General features: G+C 53.4%; 1 protein-coding gene across 2 annotated transcripts in view; it reads left to right on the top strand.

Annotated features, from left to right (window-relative positions):
- Positions 1-15,367, top strand: part of TRPV4 (transient receptor potential cation channel subfamily V member 4) — a 36,707-nt gene extending 21,340 nt beyond the window's left edge. The window contains exons 7-16 of one of the 2 annotated variants that reach the window (XM_038762978.1): positions 4,442-4,621; positions 5,369-5,527; positions 6,049-6,141; positions 6,345-6,418; positions 6,824-6,989; positions 8,559-8,625; positions 10,549-10,865; positions 11,977-12,104; positions 12,833-12,954; positions 15,194-15,367. In XM_038762978.1, the coding sequence (XP_038618906.1) occupies positions 4,442-4,621; positions 5,369-5,527; positions 6,049-6,141; positions 6,345-6,418; positions 6,824-6,989; positions 8,559-8,625; positions 10,549-10,865; positions 11,977-12,104; positions 12,833-12,954; positions 15,194-15,354 (1,467 nt within the window). In that variant the 3' untranslated portion in view covers positions 15,355-15,367. The remainder of the gene's footprint in view (positions 1-4,441; positions 4,622-5,368; positions 5,528-6,048; positions 6,142-6,344; positions 6,419-6,823; positions 6,990-8,558; positions 8,626-10,548; positions 10,866-11,976; positions 12,105-12,832; positions 12,955-15,193) is intronic. The other variant, XM_038762979.1, reaches the window with a different exon arrangement.
- Positions 15,368-15,889: the final 522 nt, after the last annotated feature.

The following is a 15,889-nucleotide window of genomic DNA, read 5'->3' as shown; positions in this document are numbered from 1 at the left end:
CACGCACGGTGCGGCTCAATGCAAAAGGAACGGGCCTGGGGATCAGAGGGCCTGGGTTCCGCCGCGTAATCTGCTGGGTGACCTGGGCCGAGTCACGTCTCTTCTCTGGGCCTCCCTCTTCCGTAAAATGGGAATCAATTCCCTGTTTTGCCTCCCACGTGGACTCCCACAGATGAGACTGTAAGCCCCTTCTAGACTGTGAGCTTGTGGTTGGGTAGGGATTGTCTCTATCTGTTGCCGGAATGTCCTTTCCAAGCGCCTAGTACAGTGCTCTGCACACAGGAAGCGCTCAACAAATAGGATTCAATGAATGAATGAGAGAACGGAGGCCCAGAAAAGTGAGGTGACTTGCTCCAGGTCACACAGCCGAAAAGCGATGGCAGACAGACAGACAGACAAGGATTCAAATCCCGGCTCTGCCGCTTGCCTTTTGTGTGACCTTGGACAAGTCACTTAACTTCTCTGGGCCTCAGTTCCCTCATCTGTAAAATGGGGATTAAGACTGTGAGCCCCCCGTGGGACAACCTGATCACCTTGTCTTCTCCCCAGCGCTTAGAACGGTGCTTTGCACATAGTAAGCACTTAACAAATGTCATTGTTATTATTCTCTGTGCCTCAGTTGCCTCATCTGTAAAATGGGGATTAAGACTGTGAACCCCCTGTGGGACAACCTTAGAACAGTGCTCTGCACATAGTAAGCACTTAATAAATGTCATTATTATTATTATTATTATTATTCTCTGTTCCTCAGTTGCCTCATCTGTAAAATGGGGATTAAGACTGTGAGCCCCCTGTGGGACAACCTGATTACTCTGTATCAATCAATCAATCAATCAATCGTATTTATTGAGTGCTTACTGTGTGCAGAGCACTGTACTAAGCACTTGGGAAGCACAAGTTGGCAACATATAGAGACAGTCCCTACCCAACAGTGGGCTCGCAGTCTAAAAGGGGGAGACAGAGAACAAAACCAAACATACCAACAAAATAAAATAAATAGATTAGATATGTACAAGTAAAATAAATAGAGTAATAAATATGTACAAACATATATACATATATACAGGTGCTGTGGGGAAGGGAAGGAGGTAAGATGTGGGGGATGGAGAGGGGGGCGAGGGGGAGAGGAAGGAAGGGGCTCAGTGTGGGAAGGCCTCCTGGAGGAGGTGAGCTCTCAGTAGGGCCTTAAAGGGAGGAAGAGAGCTAGCTTGGCAGGTGGGCAGAGGGAGGGCTATAACCTGCCCAGCGCTTAGGACAGCGCTCTGCACATAGTAAGCACTTAACAGATGCCATCATTATTGAGCCCACTGTTGGGTAGGGACTGTCTCTATATGTTGCCAATTTGTACTTCCCAAGCGCCTAGTACAGTGCTCTGCACATAGCAAGCGCTCAATAAATACGATTGATGATGATGATGACGATTGATTGATTATTATTCAGCCTCCAAACTCAGTTGAATGTTGCCCCCTGGTGGCCGCTGTTGGCATTTACAACAGCCTGGTGCCGTGACGCCTCAGCCTGAATCCCAAGAAACCCAATTTAAGGCCGATGATTCCTACCGGAAAAAGCCCGGGCCTAGAGGTCAAAATAATAATAATAATAATAATAATAATAATAATAATAATAATAACGATGGTATTTGTTAAGCGCCTACTATATGCCAAACACTGTTCTAAGCGCTGGGGTAGATACAACGTCATCAGGTTGTCCCATGTGGGGCTCACAGTCTTCACCCCCCATTTTCCAGATGAGGTCAGTGAAGCACAGAGAAGTGAAGTGACTTGCCCAAGGTCACCCAGCAGACAAGCGGCGGAGCCGGGATTAGAACCCACGACCTTCTGTCTCCCAGGCCCGGACTCTAGCCACTAAACCATGAGATCGGGTTCTAATCCTGGCTTTGCCACACTTTTTCTCTTTAATGGTATTTGTTCATTCAGTCGTGTTTATTCATTCGTATTTGTTGAGCGCTTACTGTGTGCAGAGCACTGTACTAAGCGCTTAGCACTGTACTAGCACTGTACTACAGTTGTTATGCTCTTACTTTCTGCCGGGCATGGTACTAAGTGCTGGAGTAGATACAAAATAAGTACTGATGTCTGTCTCCCTGCTCAGATTAATTGATTATAATATTTGTTAAGCACTTACTATGTGTCAAGCACTGTTCTAAGCGCTGAGGTAGATACAAAATAAGTATTGATGCTTGTCTCCCCACTCCGATTATTTATAGAAGCAGAATGGCTCAAGAGAAGCAGCATGGCTCAGTGGAAAGAGCACGGGCTTTGGAGTCAGAGGTCATGGGTTCGAATTCCGGCTCCGCCACATGTCTGCTGTGTGACCTTAGGCAAGCCACAACATCTCTGAGCCTCAGTTACCTCATCTGTAAAATGGGGATTAAGACTGTGAGCCCCATGTGGGATAACTTGATCACCTTGTATCCCTCCCAGCGCTTAGAACAGTGCTCTGTACATAGTAAGCACTTAACAAATGCCATTATTATTATTATTATTATTAGTATTATTATTATAGTACTTGGTAAACGTTTACTATGTGCCAAGCGCTGTTTTAGGTGCTAGGGTAGATACAAAATAAGTATCGATGCCTGTCTCCCCACTCCGATTATTTATAGTATTATTTGTTAAGCGCTTACTATGTGCCAAGCGCTGTTCTAAGTGCTGGGATAGGTACAAAATAAGTATCGATGCCTGTCTCCCCACTCTGATTAATTAATTATAATATTTGTTAAGCACTTACTATGTGTCAAGCACTGTTCTAAGCGCTGAGGTAGATACAAAATAAGTATTGATGCCTGTCTCCCCACTCTGATTATTTATAGTACTTGGTAAGTGCTTACTATGTGCCAAGCGCTGTTTTAGGCACTAGGGTAGATACAAAATAAGTATTGATGCCTGTCTCCCCACTACAATTATTTATAGTACTTGGTAAGCGCTTACTATGTGCCAAGCACTGTTTTAGGCGCTAGGGTAGATACAAAATAAGTATTGACGCCTGTCTCCCCGCTCCGATTATTTTAGTATTTGTTAAGCGCTTACTATGTGCCAAGCGCTGTTCTAAGCGCTGGAATTTATCCGTGCCTCAGTTTCCTCATTTTTAAAATGGGGATTAAGACTCTGACTCCACTGTGGAACATGTACTGTGTCCAACATGATTAGCTTGTATCTACCCCCGCACGTAGTACAGTGCCTGGTATGTAGTAAACAAATCCCTCAAAAAGGTTTCATGCAATTAACAGAACAAAAATATTGGATTATAAGACTGTGAGCCTGCTGCTGGGTAGGGACCGGCTCTATATGTTGCCAACTTGTACTTCCCAAGCGCTTAGTCCAGTGCTCTGCACACAGTAAGCGCTCAATAAATACGGTTGAATGAATGAATGGGATAGATATGAAATAAGTATCGATGCCTGTCTCCCCGCTCTGATTAATTATAGTATTTGTTAAGCACTTTTTTTTAATGGCATTTATTAAGCGCTTACTATGTGCAAAGCACTGTTCTAAGCGCTGGGGAGGTTACAAGGTGATCAGGTTGTCCCACGTGGGGCTCACAGTCTTAATCCCCATTTTACAGATGAGGGAACTGAGGCCCAGAGAAGCTAAGTGACTTGCCCAAAGTCACACGGCTGACAGTTGGCGGAGCTGGGATTGTCAGAACAAAAATATTGGATAATAAGACTGTGAGCCCGCTGCTGGGTAGGGACCGTCTCTCTATGTTGCCAACTTGTACTTCCCAAGCGCTTAGTCCAGTGCTCCGCACACAGTAAGCGCTCGATAAATACGACTGAATGAATGAATGGGATAGATACGAAATAAGTATCGATGCCTGTCTCCCCGCTCTGATTAATTAATTATAGTATTTGTTAAGCACTTACTATGTGCCAAACACATACAAACAAGGTCATCAGGTTGTCCCACGTGGGGCTCACAGTCTTCATCCCCATTTTCCAGATGAGGGAACTGTTGCACAGAGAAGGGAAGGGGTTGGCCCAAGGTCACCCAGCAGTCCATCCCCCCATCTTACCTCCTTCCCTTCCCCACAGCACCTGTATATATGTATATATGGTTGTACATATTTATTACTCTATTTATTTATTTATTTTACTTGTACATTTCTATCCTATTTATTTTATTTTGTTGGTATGTTTGGTTCTGTTCTCTGTCTCCCCCTTTTAGACAGTGAGCCCACTGTTGGGTAGGGACTGTCTCTATGTGTTGCCAATTTGTACTTCCCAAGCGCTTAGTACAGTGCTCTGCACATAGTAAGCGCTCAATAAATACGATTGATTGATTAGAACCCACGTCCTCTCTCTCCCCCAAGCCGGGGCTCTTTCCGCTAAGCCACGCCGCCCTCGGCCGCCACGAAGTGTCCGCTGCCCCTTTTTGGGAATGGTCCATGCCCACCCTCCGTGCCCCCTTGGGTCCCGCAGGTGTTCCAGCACATCATCCGGCGGGAGGTGAAGGACGAGGAGGTGCGACACCTGTCCCGCAAGTTCAAGGACTGGGCCTATGGCCCCGTCTACTCCTCCCTGTACGACCTCTCCTCCCTGGACACCTGCGGCGAGGAGGCCTCCGTGCTTGAGATCCTTGTGTACAACAGCAAGATCGAGGTGGGCGCTCCCTGCGTGAGGAGCAGCGTGGCTCAGTGGAAGGAGCCCGGGCTTGGGAGGCGGAGGGCAGGGGTTCAAATCCCGGCTCCGCCACTTGTCAGCTGGGTGACTTTGGGCCTCTGTGGGCCTCGGTCGCCTCATCTGGAAAATGGGGATTAAGACTGTGAGCCCCACGTGGGACAACCTGATCACCTTATATCCTCCCCAGCGCTTAGAACAGTGCTTTGCACATAGTAAGCGCTTAATAAATGCCATTTTTTAAAAAAAGGTCATGGGTTCAAATCCCAGCTCCGCCAATTGCCAGCTTCGTGACTTTGGGCAAGTCACTTCACTTCTCTGGGCCTCAGTGACCTCACCTGTCAACTGGGGATCAATCAATCGTATTTATTGAGCGTTTACTGTGTGCAGAGCACTGTACTAAGCGCTTGGGAAGTACAAGATGGCAACATACAGAGACAGTCCCTACCCAACAGTGGGCTCACAGTCTAAGACTGTGAGCCCCCTGTGGGACAACCTGATCACCTTGTAGCCTCCCCAGCGCTTAGAACGGTGCTTTGCACATAGTAAGTGCTTAATAAATGCCATCATTATTATTATTATTATTATGAGGAGCACTGGCACTGGGGTGGGGGGCAACGAGGGGGTGGGGCCTCCTGCCAGGATACCCTGCAGGGGGAAACGGTCCTGAAGGCCTGCTCCTGCTCTCTGCCCCACCCCCTGACCCGCTGACCCCCGGCCCGCCCCCAGAACCGCCATGAGATGTTGGCCGTGGAGCCCATCAACGAGCTGCTGAGAGACAAGTGGCGCAAGTTCGGTGCCGTGTCCTTCTACATCAGCGTGGTCTCCTACCTCTGCGCCATGGTCATCTTCACCCTGACCGCCTACTACCGCCCGCTGCAGGGCCCGGTCAGTGCCGCTGCCCCGCAGCCCTGCCCATCTCCTCTCTCGGGGGGCCGCCTTTCCTCTGCCTACATACTGAGCGCTCACAAGGGGCAGAGCAGTCGATACGATAAATTCAGTCAACATAGACGGGGTCCCCTTGCCCTCAAAGCGCTGATGGTCTTTTCCACCCCTAGCCAGTGCCCACCCCTCCGTCCTGCACGGCAGAGACCTCTGAGGGTGGGCAGAGATAGAGAGCGGGAGGGGGCAGAGAAATGTGAGTAGGGGGCAGAGGCAGAGAGTAGGGGGACAGTCTTCCTCTTCTTCCGATCCCCTTCCCTTTTACCCCTACCTCCTGAGCTGGAGCCACCAAGATCTCACTGCTGGGCACGGGGAGGGGCGTAGGGAGGGTGGGGAAGGGGTTGGGGATGGAGTCCAGGGAGGGCCGGGAGAGCAGCGGGTGGCCGATGGGTACGAAGGGGCGGCCGGGCTGGGGCGGCCGAGGGGTCCCAGAGCGGGTTTCCTGAGCCCCGGCCTGCGATCCCCAGCCCCCGTACCCTTATCAGACTCCCGTGGACTACTTGCGCCTGGCCGGGGAGCTGGTGACCGTCTTCACAGGCGTCCTCTTCTTCTTCACCAACGTGAGTGTGCGCGGGCCCACCCATCCCACCCCTTCCTTCCCCTTTCCTCCCCTCCCCGGCCCCGGCTCTCCCCACTCCTCCAGCTCTGGCCTCTCCTTCTACATGGCTCCTTCACCCCCATCCTTCCTTCTCTCCCTCCCTCCAACCCCATCTGTCCATCCATCCGGCCGGCCCTCTCCACGCCTTCCGCTCCCGCCCCGCAGATAAAGGACCTGTTCATGAAGAAATGTCCTGGGGTGAACTCGCTCTTCATCGACGGCTCTTTCCAGCTGCTCTAGTAAGCGGCCGTGCGGTGGGGGAACGGGGTGGACTGGTGGGCGTGGGATGGACTGGTGGGGAAGTGGGCCATGCGGGATGGGTGGGGAAACTGGGGGAGCCGGGGCAACCAGCTTCTATTTTGGGGAGCGGGCAGACTGCCCGTCTGGCCCTATACCCCAGTGGAGCTGGAGAGCTCAGTGTTGGGGTCCGGGGGGAGGGGGGCAAAATGGACCATGGGCACTGGGGCCTATGGCTGGTGGCCCCCCACCCATCTCTCTCCCTCTCCCCACCCCTACCTGGGTCTGTCCTCAGCCCACCCTCCACCTCTCCCCGTTCCCAGGCCTGCCCCCCAGGGAGTGTGACCCCAGCCCACCCCCAGGCCCGCCAGGGAGGGTGACCCCCCCGTCCCTCCGCCCGCCTGCAGCTTCATCTACTCGGTGCTGGTGATGGTGTCGGCCGGGCTGTACCTGGGCGGGGTGGAGGCCTACGAGGCCGTCATGGTGTTCGCGCTGGTCCTGGGCTGGATGAATGCCCTCTACTTCACTCGCGGCCTCAAGCTGACCGGAACCTACAGCATCATGATCCAGAAGGTGCCCGCCGGACACCGCGGGCCGGGGTGGGAGGCGGGCGGTGGGCCCGGGCCGGGCCACAGGCTGTCCGTGGCCGCCCGGGCCTGGGGGTCCTAGGCACGGGTGCCAACGTGCGGGCTTTTCACGCTGCACTCGGTGTGTTCACGTGCATGCGGGTCGGGGTCTGTGTGCAGGCCTGCACGCTTGGGTGTATGCGTGCATGGGACGCCCAGTGCATTAGTGGAAGCGGCCTAGCGTAGAGGATAGGACACGGGTCTCGGAGTCAGAAGGTCGTGAGTTCTAACCCCGGCTCCGCCATCTGTCTGCTGTGTGACTTTGGGCAAGTCGCTTCGCTTCTCTGGGCCTCAGTTCCCTCATCTGAAAAATGGAGGTTAAGACTGTGAATCCAACGTGGGACAGGGACTGTGTCCAACCCAGTTTGTTTGACTCCACCCCAGCGCTTTGTACAGTGCCTGGCACGTAGTAAGCACTTAAATACCATTGCTGTTATTATTTTTATTGTTATTATTGGTCTGTGGGACTGCATGCTCTTGGTTGGTACTGCTACATACACAGCTCTGAATTAGCCATTTGTGCTCCACTTATGGCTAATAATAATAATAATAATAATGACAATGACGGTATTGTTAAGCGCTTACTATGTGTCAAGTACTGGTCTAAGCTCTGGGATAGATATAAGCTAATCAGGTTGGACACAGTCCCTGTCCCACGTGGGGTTCACGGTCTTTATCCCCATTCTCCAGATGAGGGAACTGAGGCCCCGAGAAGTGAAGCGACTTGCCCCAGGTCACAGCAGACAAGTGGCGGAGCCGGGACTAGAACCCAGATCCTTCTGACTCCCAAGCCCGGGCTCTACCCGCTAAGCCACACTGCCCTGTGTCGTCTTGGCCTGGGGGGAATGCAGGCTCTTGGTGCTTGCTCATACCCGCCAGGCTCCGAGTTGGCCATCTGTCCTCGCCTGTACGGCTGCGTGTTCTCGGCGTGTGCGGGACTGAAAGAGCGTGTTGGGAAAAGGGCTTGTTGAGAAGAAGAGGAGGGAAGGAGGGGGGAGGCAGGGTTGGGGAGGGGGACGAGGGGAGGCAGAGCTAGGCTGGTTGGAGGAGGAGGAGGAGGAGAATGCCCTCCCTCTGCCCATCCGCCAAGCTAGCTCTCTTCTGCCCTACTGACAGCTCACCTCCTCCAGGAGGCCTTCCCAGACTAAGCCCCTTCCTTCCTCTCCCCCTCGTCCCCCTCTCCACCCCCCCATCTTACCTCCTTCCCTTCCCCACAGCACCTGTATATATGTATATATGTTTGTACATATTTATTACTCTATTTATTTTACTTGTACATATCTATTCTATTTATTTTACTTTGTTAGTATGTTTGGTTTTGTTCTCTGTCTCCCCCTTTTAGACTGTGAGCCCACTATTGGGTAGGGACTGTCTCTCTATGTTGCCAAATTGGACTTCCCAAGCGCTTAGTACAGTGCTCTGCACACAGTAAGCGCTCAATAAATACGATTGAGGAGGAGGAGGAGGAGGAGGAGGAGGAAGAGCTCTTCCTGACCTCAACTCGGGGGGCTTCTAGATCCTGTTCAAGGACCTGTTCCGTTTCCTGCTGGTCTACCTGCTATTCATGATCGGCTACGCCTCAGGTGAGTGAAGGCCTCCCGCAGGGGCAGATCCTCGGCAGGCTAAAGGGGAGACCGAGGCCCTCACCCTTAGACTCGCCCTTTCTCCAGCTTCTTTCACCCAGAGAGGGTCTTTGCCCGCCTTCTCTCAAGTGCTCAGTTTTAACAATGACGACGATTATTATAATAACAATAATGATAATAATAATAATATGGCATTTGTTAAGTGCCTACTACGTGTTATCCACCCCAGGGATAACAAGCAAATTGGGCTGGACACAGCCCCCGTCATTCATTCATTCATTCATTCATTCAATCATATTTATTGAGCGCTTACTGTGTGCAGAGCACTGTACTAAGCGCTTGGGAAGAACAAGTTGGAAGCATATAGGGACGGTCCCTACCCAACAACGAGCTCACGGTCTAGAGGGGGAGACAGACATTAATACAAATAGGTAAAACAATATGGGGGTCACGGTCTTAGCCCCCATTTTACAGACGAGGGGACTGAGGCCAGAGAAGTCAAGCGACTTGCCCAAGGTCCCACAGCAGAGGTGGGGCGGAGCTGGGATTAGAACCCAGGTCCTTCTGACTCGCAGGCTCATGCTCTTTCTACTCATAAGAATAACCATGGTGTTTATACTGTGAGCCCACTGTTGGGTAGGGACCGTCTCTATATGTTGCCAACTTGTACTTCCCAAGCGCTTAGTACAGTGCTCTGCACACAGTAAGCGCTCAATAAATACGATTGATTGATTGATTGATTAAGTTCTTATTCTGTGCTGGGCACTATATTATCATCTCTGGGGTAGATAATAATAATGATAGTATTTGTTAAGCGCTTACTATGTGCAAAGCACTGTTCTAAGCACTGAATAACAAGCAAATCGAATTTGACACAGTCCGCATCCCACATGGGGCTCACAGTCTCCATCCCCATTTTACTGATGAGGGAACTGAGGCCCAGAGAATTGAAGTGACTTGCCTAAGGTCCCACAGCAGTCGTGGGGTGGAGCCAGGATTAGAAACCAGGTCATCAAGCGCTTAGTACAGTGCTCTGCACACAGTAAGCGCTCAATAAATACGATTGATTGATTGATTAAGTGCTTATCCTGTGCTAGGCACTATATTATTATCTCTGGGGTAGATAATAATAATGATAGTATTTGTTAAGCGCTTGCTATGTGCAAAGCACTGTTCTAAGCGCTGGATAACAAGCAAATCGAATTGGACACAGTCCCCATCCCACATGGGGCTCACAGTCTCCATCCCCATTTTACTGATGAGAAGCAGCATGGCTCAGTGAAAAAAGCCCGGGCTTTGGTGTCAGAGGTCATGGGTTCAAATCCCGGCTCCACCACTTGTCAGCTGTGTGACTTTGGGCAAGTCACTTCACTTCTCCGGGCCTCAGTTCCCTCATCTGTAAATTGGGGATGAAGACTGGGAGCCCCCCGTGGGACAACCTGATCACCTTGTAACCTCCCCAGCGCTTAGAACAGTGCTCTGTACATAGTAAGCGCTTAATAAATGCCATTATTATGATGATGAGGAGGGAACTGAGGCCCAGAGAACTGACGTGACTTGCCCAGGGTCCCACAGCAGTCGTGGGGTGGAGCTGGGATTAGAACCCAGGTCATCAATCGATCAATCAATCGTATTTATTGAGCACTGTACTAAGAGCTTGGGAAGTACAAGTTGGCAACATATAGAGACAGTCCCTACCCAACAGTGGGCTCACAGTCTAAAAGTCTAAAAGTCATCAAGCGCTTAGTACAGTGCTCTGCACACACTAAGCGCTCAATAAATACGATTGAATGAATGAATCTGGCTCCCGGGCCTGGGCTCTTTTCGCGAAGTCCACGCTGCTTCTCGGCGGCATTCCCTGAGCGTCCTTGGGAGGTATCCATGTCCAAACCGACCTGTCCGTGCCCCTCTGCCCCCCGGCAGCCCTGGTGTCCCTCCTGAATCCCTGCCCGGGCAGGGAGGCCTGTCCCAGGGACCAGTCCAACTGCACGGTGCCCACCTACCCGTCCTGCCGGGACAGCGAGACCTTCAGCGCCTTCCTGCTGGACCTGTTCAAGCTGACCATCGGCATGGGGGACTTGGACATGCTGGGCAGCACCAAATACCCGGTGGTCTTCGTCGTCCTGCTGGTCACCTACATCATCCTGACCTTCGTCCTCCTGCTCAACATGCTTATCGCTCTCATGGGGGAGACCGTGGGCCAGGTGTCCAAACAGAGCAAGCACATCTGGAAGCTACAGGTGGGGCGGGCCGGGGGGCCGGGGGTGGGCCCCGGGCCCGGACCGCGAGCCCCCCGCCCTCGGGTCACCGCTATCCGTCAGCCGTGCTCACCGAGCGCTTGCCGTAATAAAGGACGGTCACCGTTCTCCGTCAGCGGTTTTTACTGAGCCCTTGCTGTAATAATAATAATTGGGGTATCGGTTAAGCGCTTACGATGAGGAGCAGCAGGGCGTAATAATAATGATGATGATGGCATTTGTTAAGTGCTTACTAGGTGCAAAGCACTGTTCTAAGCGCTGGGGGGATACACGGTGTTCAGGTTGTCCCAAGTGAGGCTCAAAGTCTTAATCCCCCTTTTACAGATGAGGCAACTGAGGCTCAGAGACGTGACGTGACTGGCCCAAGGTCACACGGCAGACATGTGGCGGAGCCGGGATTAGAACCGTTGACCTCCCAACTCCCAAGCCCGGGCTCTTTGCACTGAGCCACGCTGCTTCTCTAAGCGTAGTGGATAGAGCCCGGGCCTGAGACTCAGGAGGTCACGGGTTCTAATCCCGGCTCCGCCGCTTGTCTTCTGGAGTGGCCTTGGGTAGGCCACTTCACTTCTCTGGGCTTCAGTGAACCCCCCTGTAAAATGGGGATGGAGACTGTGAGCCCACCATGGGACATCATCATCATCATCGATTGTATTTATTGAGCGCTTACAGTGTGCAGAGCACTGTACTAAGTGCTTGGGAAGTACAAGTTGGCAACATATAGAGACGGTCCCTACCCAACAGTGGGCTCACAGTCTAAAAGGGATTGTATCCAACCTGATCTGCTTGTATCCACCCCAGCTCTTAGTGCAGTGCCTGGCACATAATAAGCGCTTAACGAATGCCATTATTATTATTATTCAGTGGATTGCCCGGGCTCCCATAGCGGGGTGGTGACCAAAATGAGGGGGGAATCTCCTCACTCCCTGGGCCCGTGTTCTCTCCACTGCCTCCACCCCCGCGGGCTCCTCTCAGGCAGACGGGCCCGTGGCTCTCGGCCCGTGGCTCGCGGTTGTCCAGGCCCCGGGGTTTTCCCGGGGGCAGGGAGGGCGGCGGGTGTGGCGGCCGGCTGGACCCCGGTGACCTCTTTTGACAGTGGGCCACCACCATCCTGGACATCGAGCGCTCCTTCCCCGTGTTTGTGAGGAAGGCCTTCCGCTCCGGGGAGATGGTCACCGTGGGCAAGGGCGTGGATGGCACGCCGGACCGCCGCTGGTGCTTCAGGTAATGCCCTCGCGGGCCCCCTCACACCCACCCGCCCTACCTGTCCGACGCCAGCTAGCCACTCACACCTGTCTGACCCCATCTGCCGGCTCCTGCCCACCCACTCTCCCCCACTCCCTCACACTTGCCAACTCACACCCTCCCGTTCACACCCGCCTGCTCACACCAACTCACGCCCACTTGGCACGGAGCACCTGACAGGAATGTGTTCCCCCCCAGTTAGAGAATTCACTCTGTGCCACGCGCTCCTGTGGGGCCAAGGGAAAAAAATCCAGCCCTCCGGGGGTTCCGGGTTCTAATCCCGATTCCACCTGCTGGAGCCGAACCATTAACACTGAAGTTGGCACAAGCCCCCTGGGCATCCTGGAGAATGAATACTAAGGTCACCCAGCAGTGGAGTTGGGGCTAGAATCTGGGCCATCCATCCTCACTCCGCCCATCTCACAAAGCAACCCACGATGCCCAGGAAACCAGGCCGGGCATCCAGCTCGTCTCCCACCTGGTCTCCGAACCCGCCGCCCGGGCCCAGGGTCCCCGGAATAGGCCAGACCCAGTTAGACCGGTTCCGTCCCAGGCCGGGGCCGGCCCTGAGAGACAGAAGAGGCGGAAGGCCTTGGCATCGCCCCGGCTCTTTCACCTTCCCCGCACCTGCCAGCTCAGGGCCGACGGCCTGAGAGGGAGGAGGGCACCTGGGGGCCACACAGTGCTCTGTGCCCTTCCCGCCTCAGGGTTGACGAAGTCAACTGGTCGCACTGGAACCAGAACCTGGGCATCATCAATGAAGATCCGGGCAAGAACGACACCTACCAGTATTACGGCTTTTCCCACACCGTGGGCCGGCTCCGGCGAGGTGGGTGCCCATCCATTGGTCCTAGTTATTGAGCGTCTTCTTTTGAACAGGATGTCTTAAGCGCTCACCAAGCGCCAGGCACTGAACTAAGCGCTGGGATAGACACGAAGCAATCGGGTTGGACACAATCCATGTCCCACGTGGGGCTCACGGTCTTAATCTAAGGGAAGCAGCGTGGCTCAGCGGAAAGAGCCCGGGCTTGGGAGTCAGAGGTCATGGGTTCTGATCCCGGCTCCGCCACTTGTCAGCTGTGTGACTTTGGGCAAGTCACTTACCTTCTCTGTGCCTCAGTTCCCTCATCTGTAAAAACAAAAACAAAATGAGGATTAAGAGTGTGAGCCCCCCGTGGGACAACCTGCTCACCTTGTAACCTCCCCAGCGCTCGGAACAGTGCTTTGCACGTAGTAAGTGCTTAACATATGCCATTATTATTATTATTATTAGAAAAGTGAAGTGACTTGGCCAAGGTCATACAGCAGACAAGTGGTGGCGTCAGACTCAGAACCCAGTTCCTTTGAGCCCTGGGCTCTTTTCACTGGGCCCCAAGAGCACTGTACTGCGGGCTGGGGAGAGGGCGATCTTACAGAGTTGTGGCCGTGTTCCTGCCCACAAGGAGCTTCCAGTCTAGGTCCTGGCCCTGGGGCGGGGAAGCAAGGAAGGGAGAGAGCCGTAGAAGAGAGGGGGGCAAGGATTGCTAGCTATGGAACTGATGAAGCCCTGGTGCTAATCCATCAATCGGTTGTATTTATTGAGCACTTACTGTAGGGCCCCAAGCACTGTGCTAATCAATGAATGAATTATATTTATTATTATTAATAACAATGATAATGGTATGCATTAAGCGCTTACTATGGGCCAAGCACTACACTAAGCATTGGAGTGGATGCCAGAAAATTGGGTTGGACACAGACTTCCTGGGCTCTTTCCACTAGGCCACCCTGCCTGTGAGGGAAGAAATGGGGGCGGGGGTCTCTATACCTGAGTTCCAAGAATGACACGGGGGTTGGAGCTGTTCTTCGTTATCAATCAATCCATCACCCCCAGTGCTTAGCACAGTGCCGAAGCCCTCTAGATTATAGGTATTGATCCTGTTCTCTCACGTGGGACCTGTTGATCTTGATGCTTGGAGAGGCAGTGTGGCCTAGCGGGTACAGCCCGGGCCTGGGCATCGGAAGGAGCTGGGTTCTCATCCCGGCTCCATCGCTCGACTGCTGGGTGGCCCTGGGCAAGTCACTTTGCTTCTCTGGGCCTCCGTTCCCTCGTCTGTAAAATGGGGATGAAGACTGTGAGCCTTATGTGGGACTACGTGCCAAGCACGGTACTGAGTGCTGGGGTAGACACGAGGTAATCGAATTGGATCCCGTCCCCACCCCACTGTGTCCAATTCAGTTACCTTGTATCTACCCCAGCGGTTACTACAGTGCTTAGCACCTGTAGTGCTTATCAAATACCATAATCCTTACTATTGTATCTACCCCTGTGCGTAGTACAGAGTTTGACACAAAGGCCACGCCCGTTACCACAACCGTTATAATAATTGAGGTGTATAATAATAATAATAATAATAATAATGATGGCATTTATTAAGCGCTTACTATGTGCCGAGCACTGTTCTAAGCGATGGGGTAGACACATGGTGATCAGGTTGTCCCACGTGGGGCTCACAGTCTTCATCCCCATTTTACAGATGAGGTCACTGAGGCCCAGAGAAGCAGCGTGGCTCAGTGGAAAGAGCCCGGGCTTTGGAGTCAGAGGTCATGGGTTTGAATCCCAGCTCCGCCAATTGTCAGCTGTGTGACTTTGGGCAAGTCACTTCACTTCTCTGTGCCTCAGTTACCTCATCTGTAAAATGGGGATTAAGACTGTGAGCCCCCCCGTGGGACAAACTGATCACCTTGTAACCTCCCCAGCGCTTAGAACAGTGCTGTGCACATAGTAAGCGCTTAATAAATGTCATTAAAAAAAAAAAAGTGAGTTGCCCAAAGTCACACAGCTGACAAGTGGCAGAGCCGGGATTAGAACTCACGACCTCGGACTCCCAAGCCCGGGCTCTTTCCACTAAGCCACGCTGCTTCTATAGATTGAGCGCCTCCTCCGTAGAGCACTCTACTAGGCGGTTGGGGGTGGAAGTTCCTTGCCAGGGAGGGGGTCCCCCCGCCTCATGCCCCTCTTGGAGGGGAGGAAGGGTCCTCCCGGCTTCGGGACCCCAGACCCATCGCCGCGTCTCCGTCCTCTGCAGATCGCTGGTCCACCGTGCTTCCCCGAGTGGTGGAACTGAACAAGAACTCGCACCCGGACGACGTGGTGGTCCCGCTGGACCAGCTGGGGGGCTCGGCCGCCCCCGCCCCGGGACGCAGCAGTTACCCAGCCACCTGGAGGACAGAGGATGCGCCTCTTTAGGGGGCACTGACGATGGGGGGGTGGGCGGCAAACGCTGGGCTCGTGGGGGCATCTTGAAGTGCTGGCGCTCAGAGAAGCCGTCTGGATGGGCCTCCCCAGGCCGGCCTCCTCCCCTCGCTGGCACCAGGGGTGACCCCGGCTCCCCCGCCCCCCATCTGGGACCCTCCCCGGACCCCTCTGGCACCAGGGCAGCGGCCAGCAGGGGTTATCCGGGTGGGCCGGCGGGCAGAGACGTCCGCCTGAAGCCCGCTCCCATCTAGCGAAGGTCAGAAATGGAAGGAGCCCAGCGTTCCGGTCCCTGGAACGTCTCCGGCCTGGTTCTCCAAGTGGGCCGAGTTGGGACTGGGTCCTTTCTGCCCCACTGAGGTGGGGCAGCGCCTAGGACAACGCCTGGCACATAGTAAGCGCTTAACAAATACCATAAAAGAGTACCAACATCACTATTACTATTCAGACTGTGGCCCTAACTCCAGCCCCTGACCCGCTGGTCCATCACAGAGCGTGGTCCTGGGAGTCAGAGGACCTGGGTTCTAAT

This window comes from Tachyglossus aculeatus, chromosome 21 (genome assembly GCF_015852505.1).
Source record: "Tachyglossus aculeatus isolate mTacAcu1 chromosome 21, mTacAcu1.pri, whole genome shotgun sequence".
Lineage (NCBI taxonomy): Eukaryota > Metazoa > Chordata > Mammalia > Monotremata > Tachyglossidae > Tachyglossus > Tachyglossus aculeatus.
The sequence above is the reverse complement of the archived record's forward strand: the minus strand, read 5'-3'. Positions and strand labels throughout refer to the sequence as shown.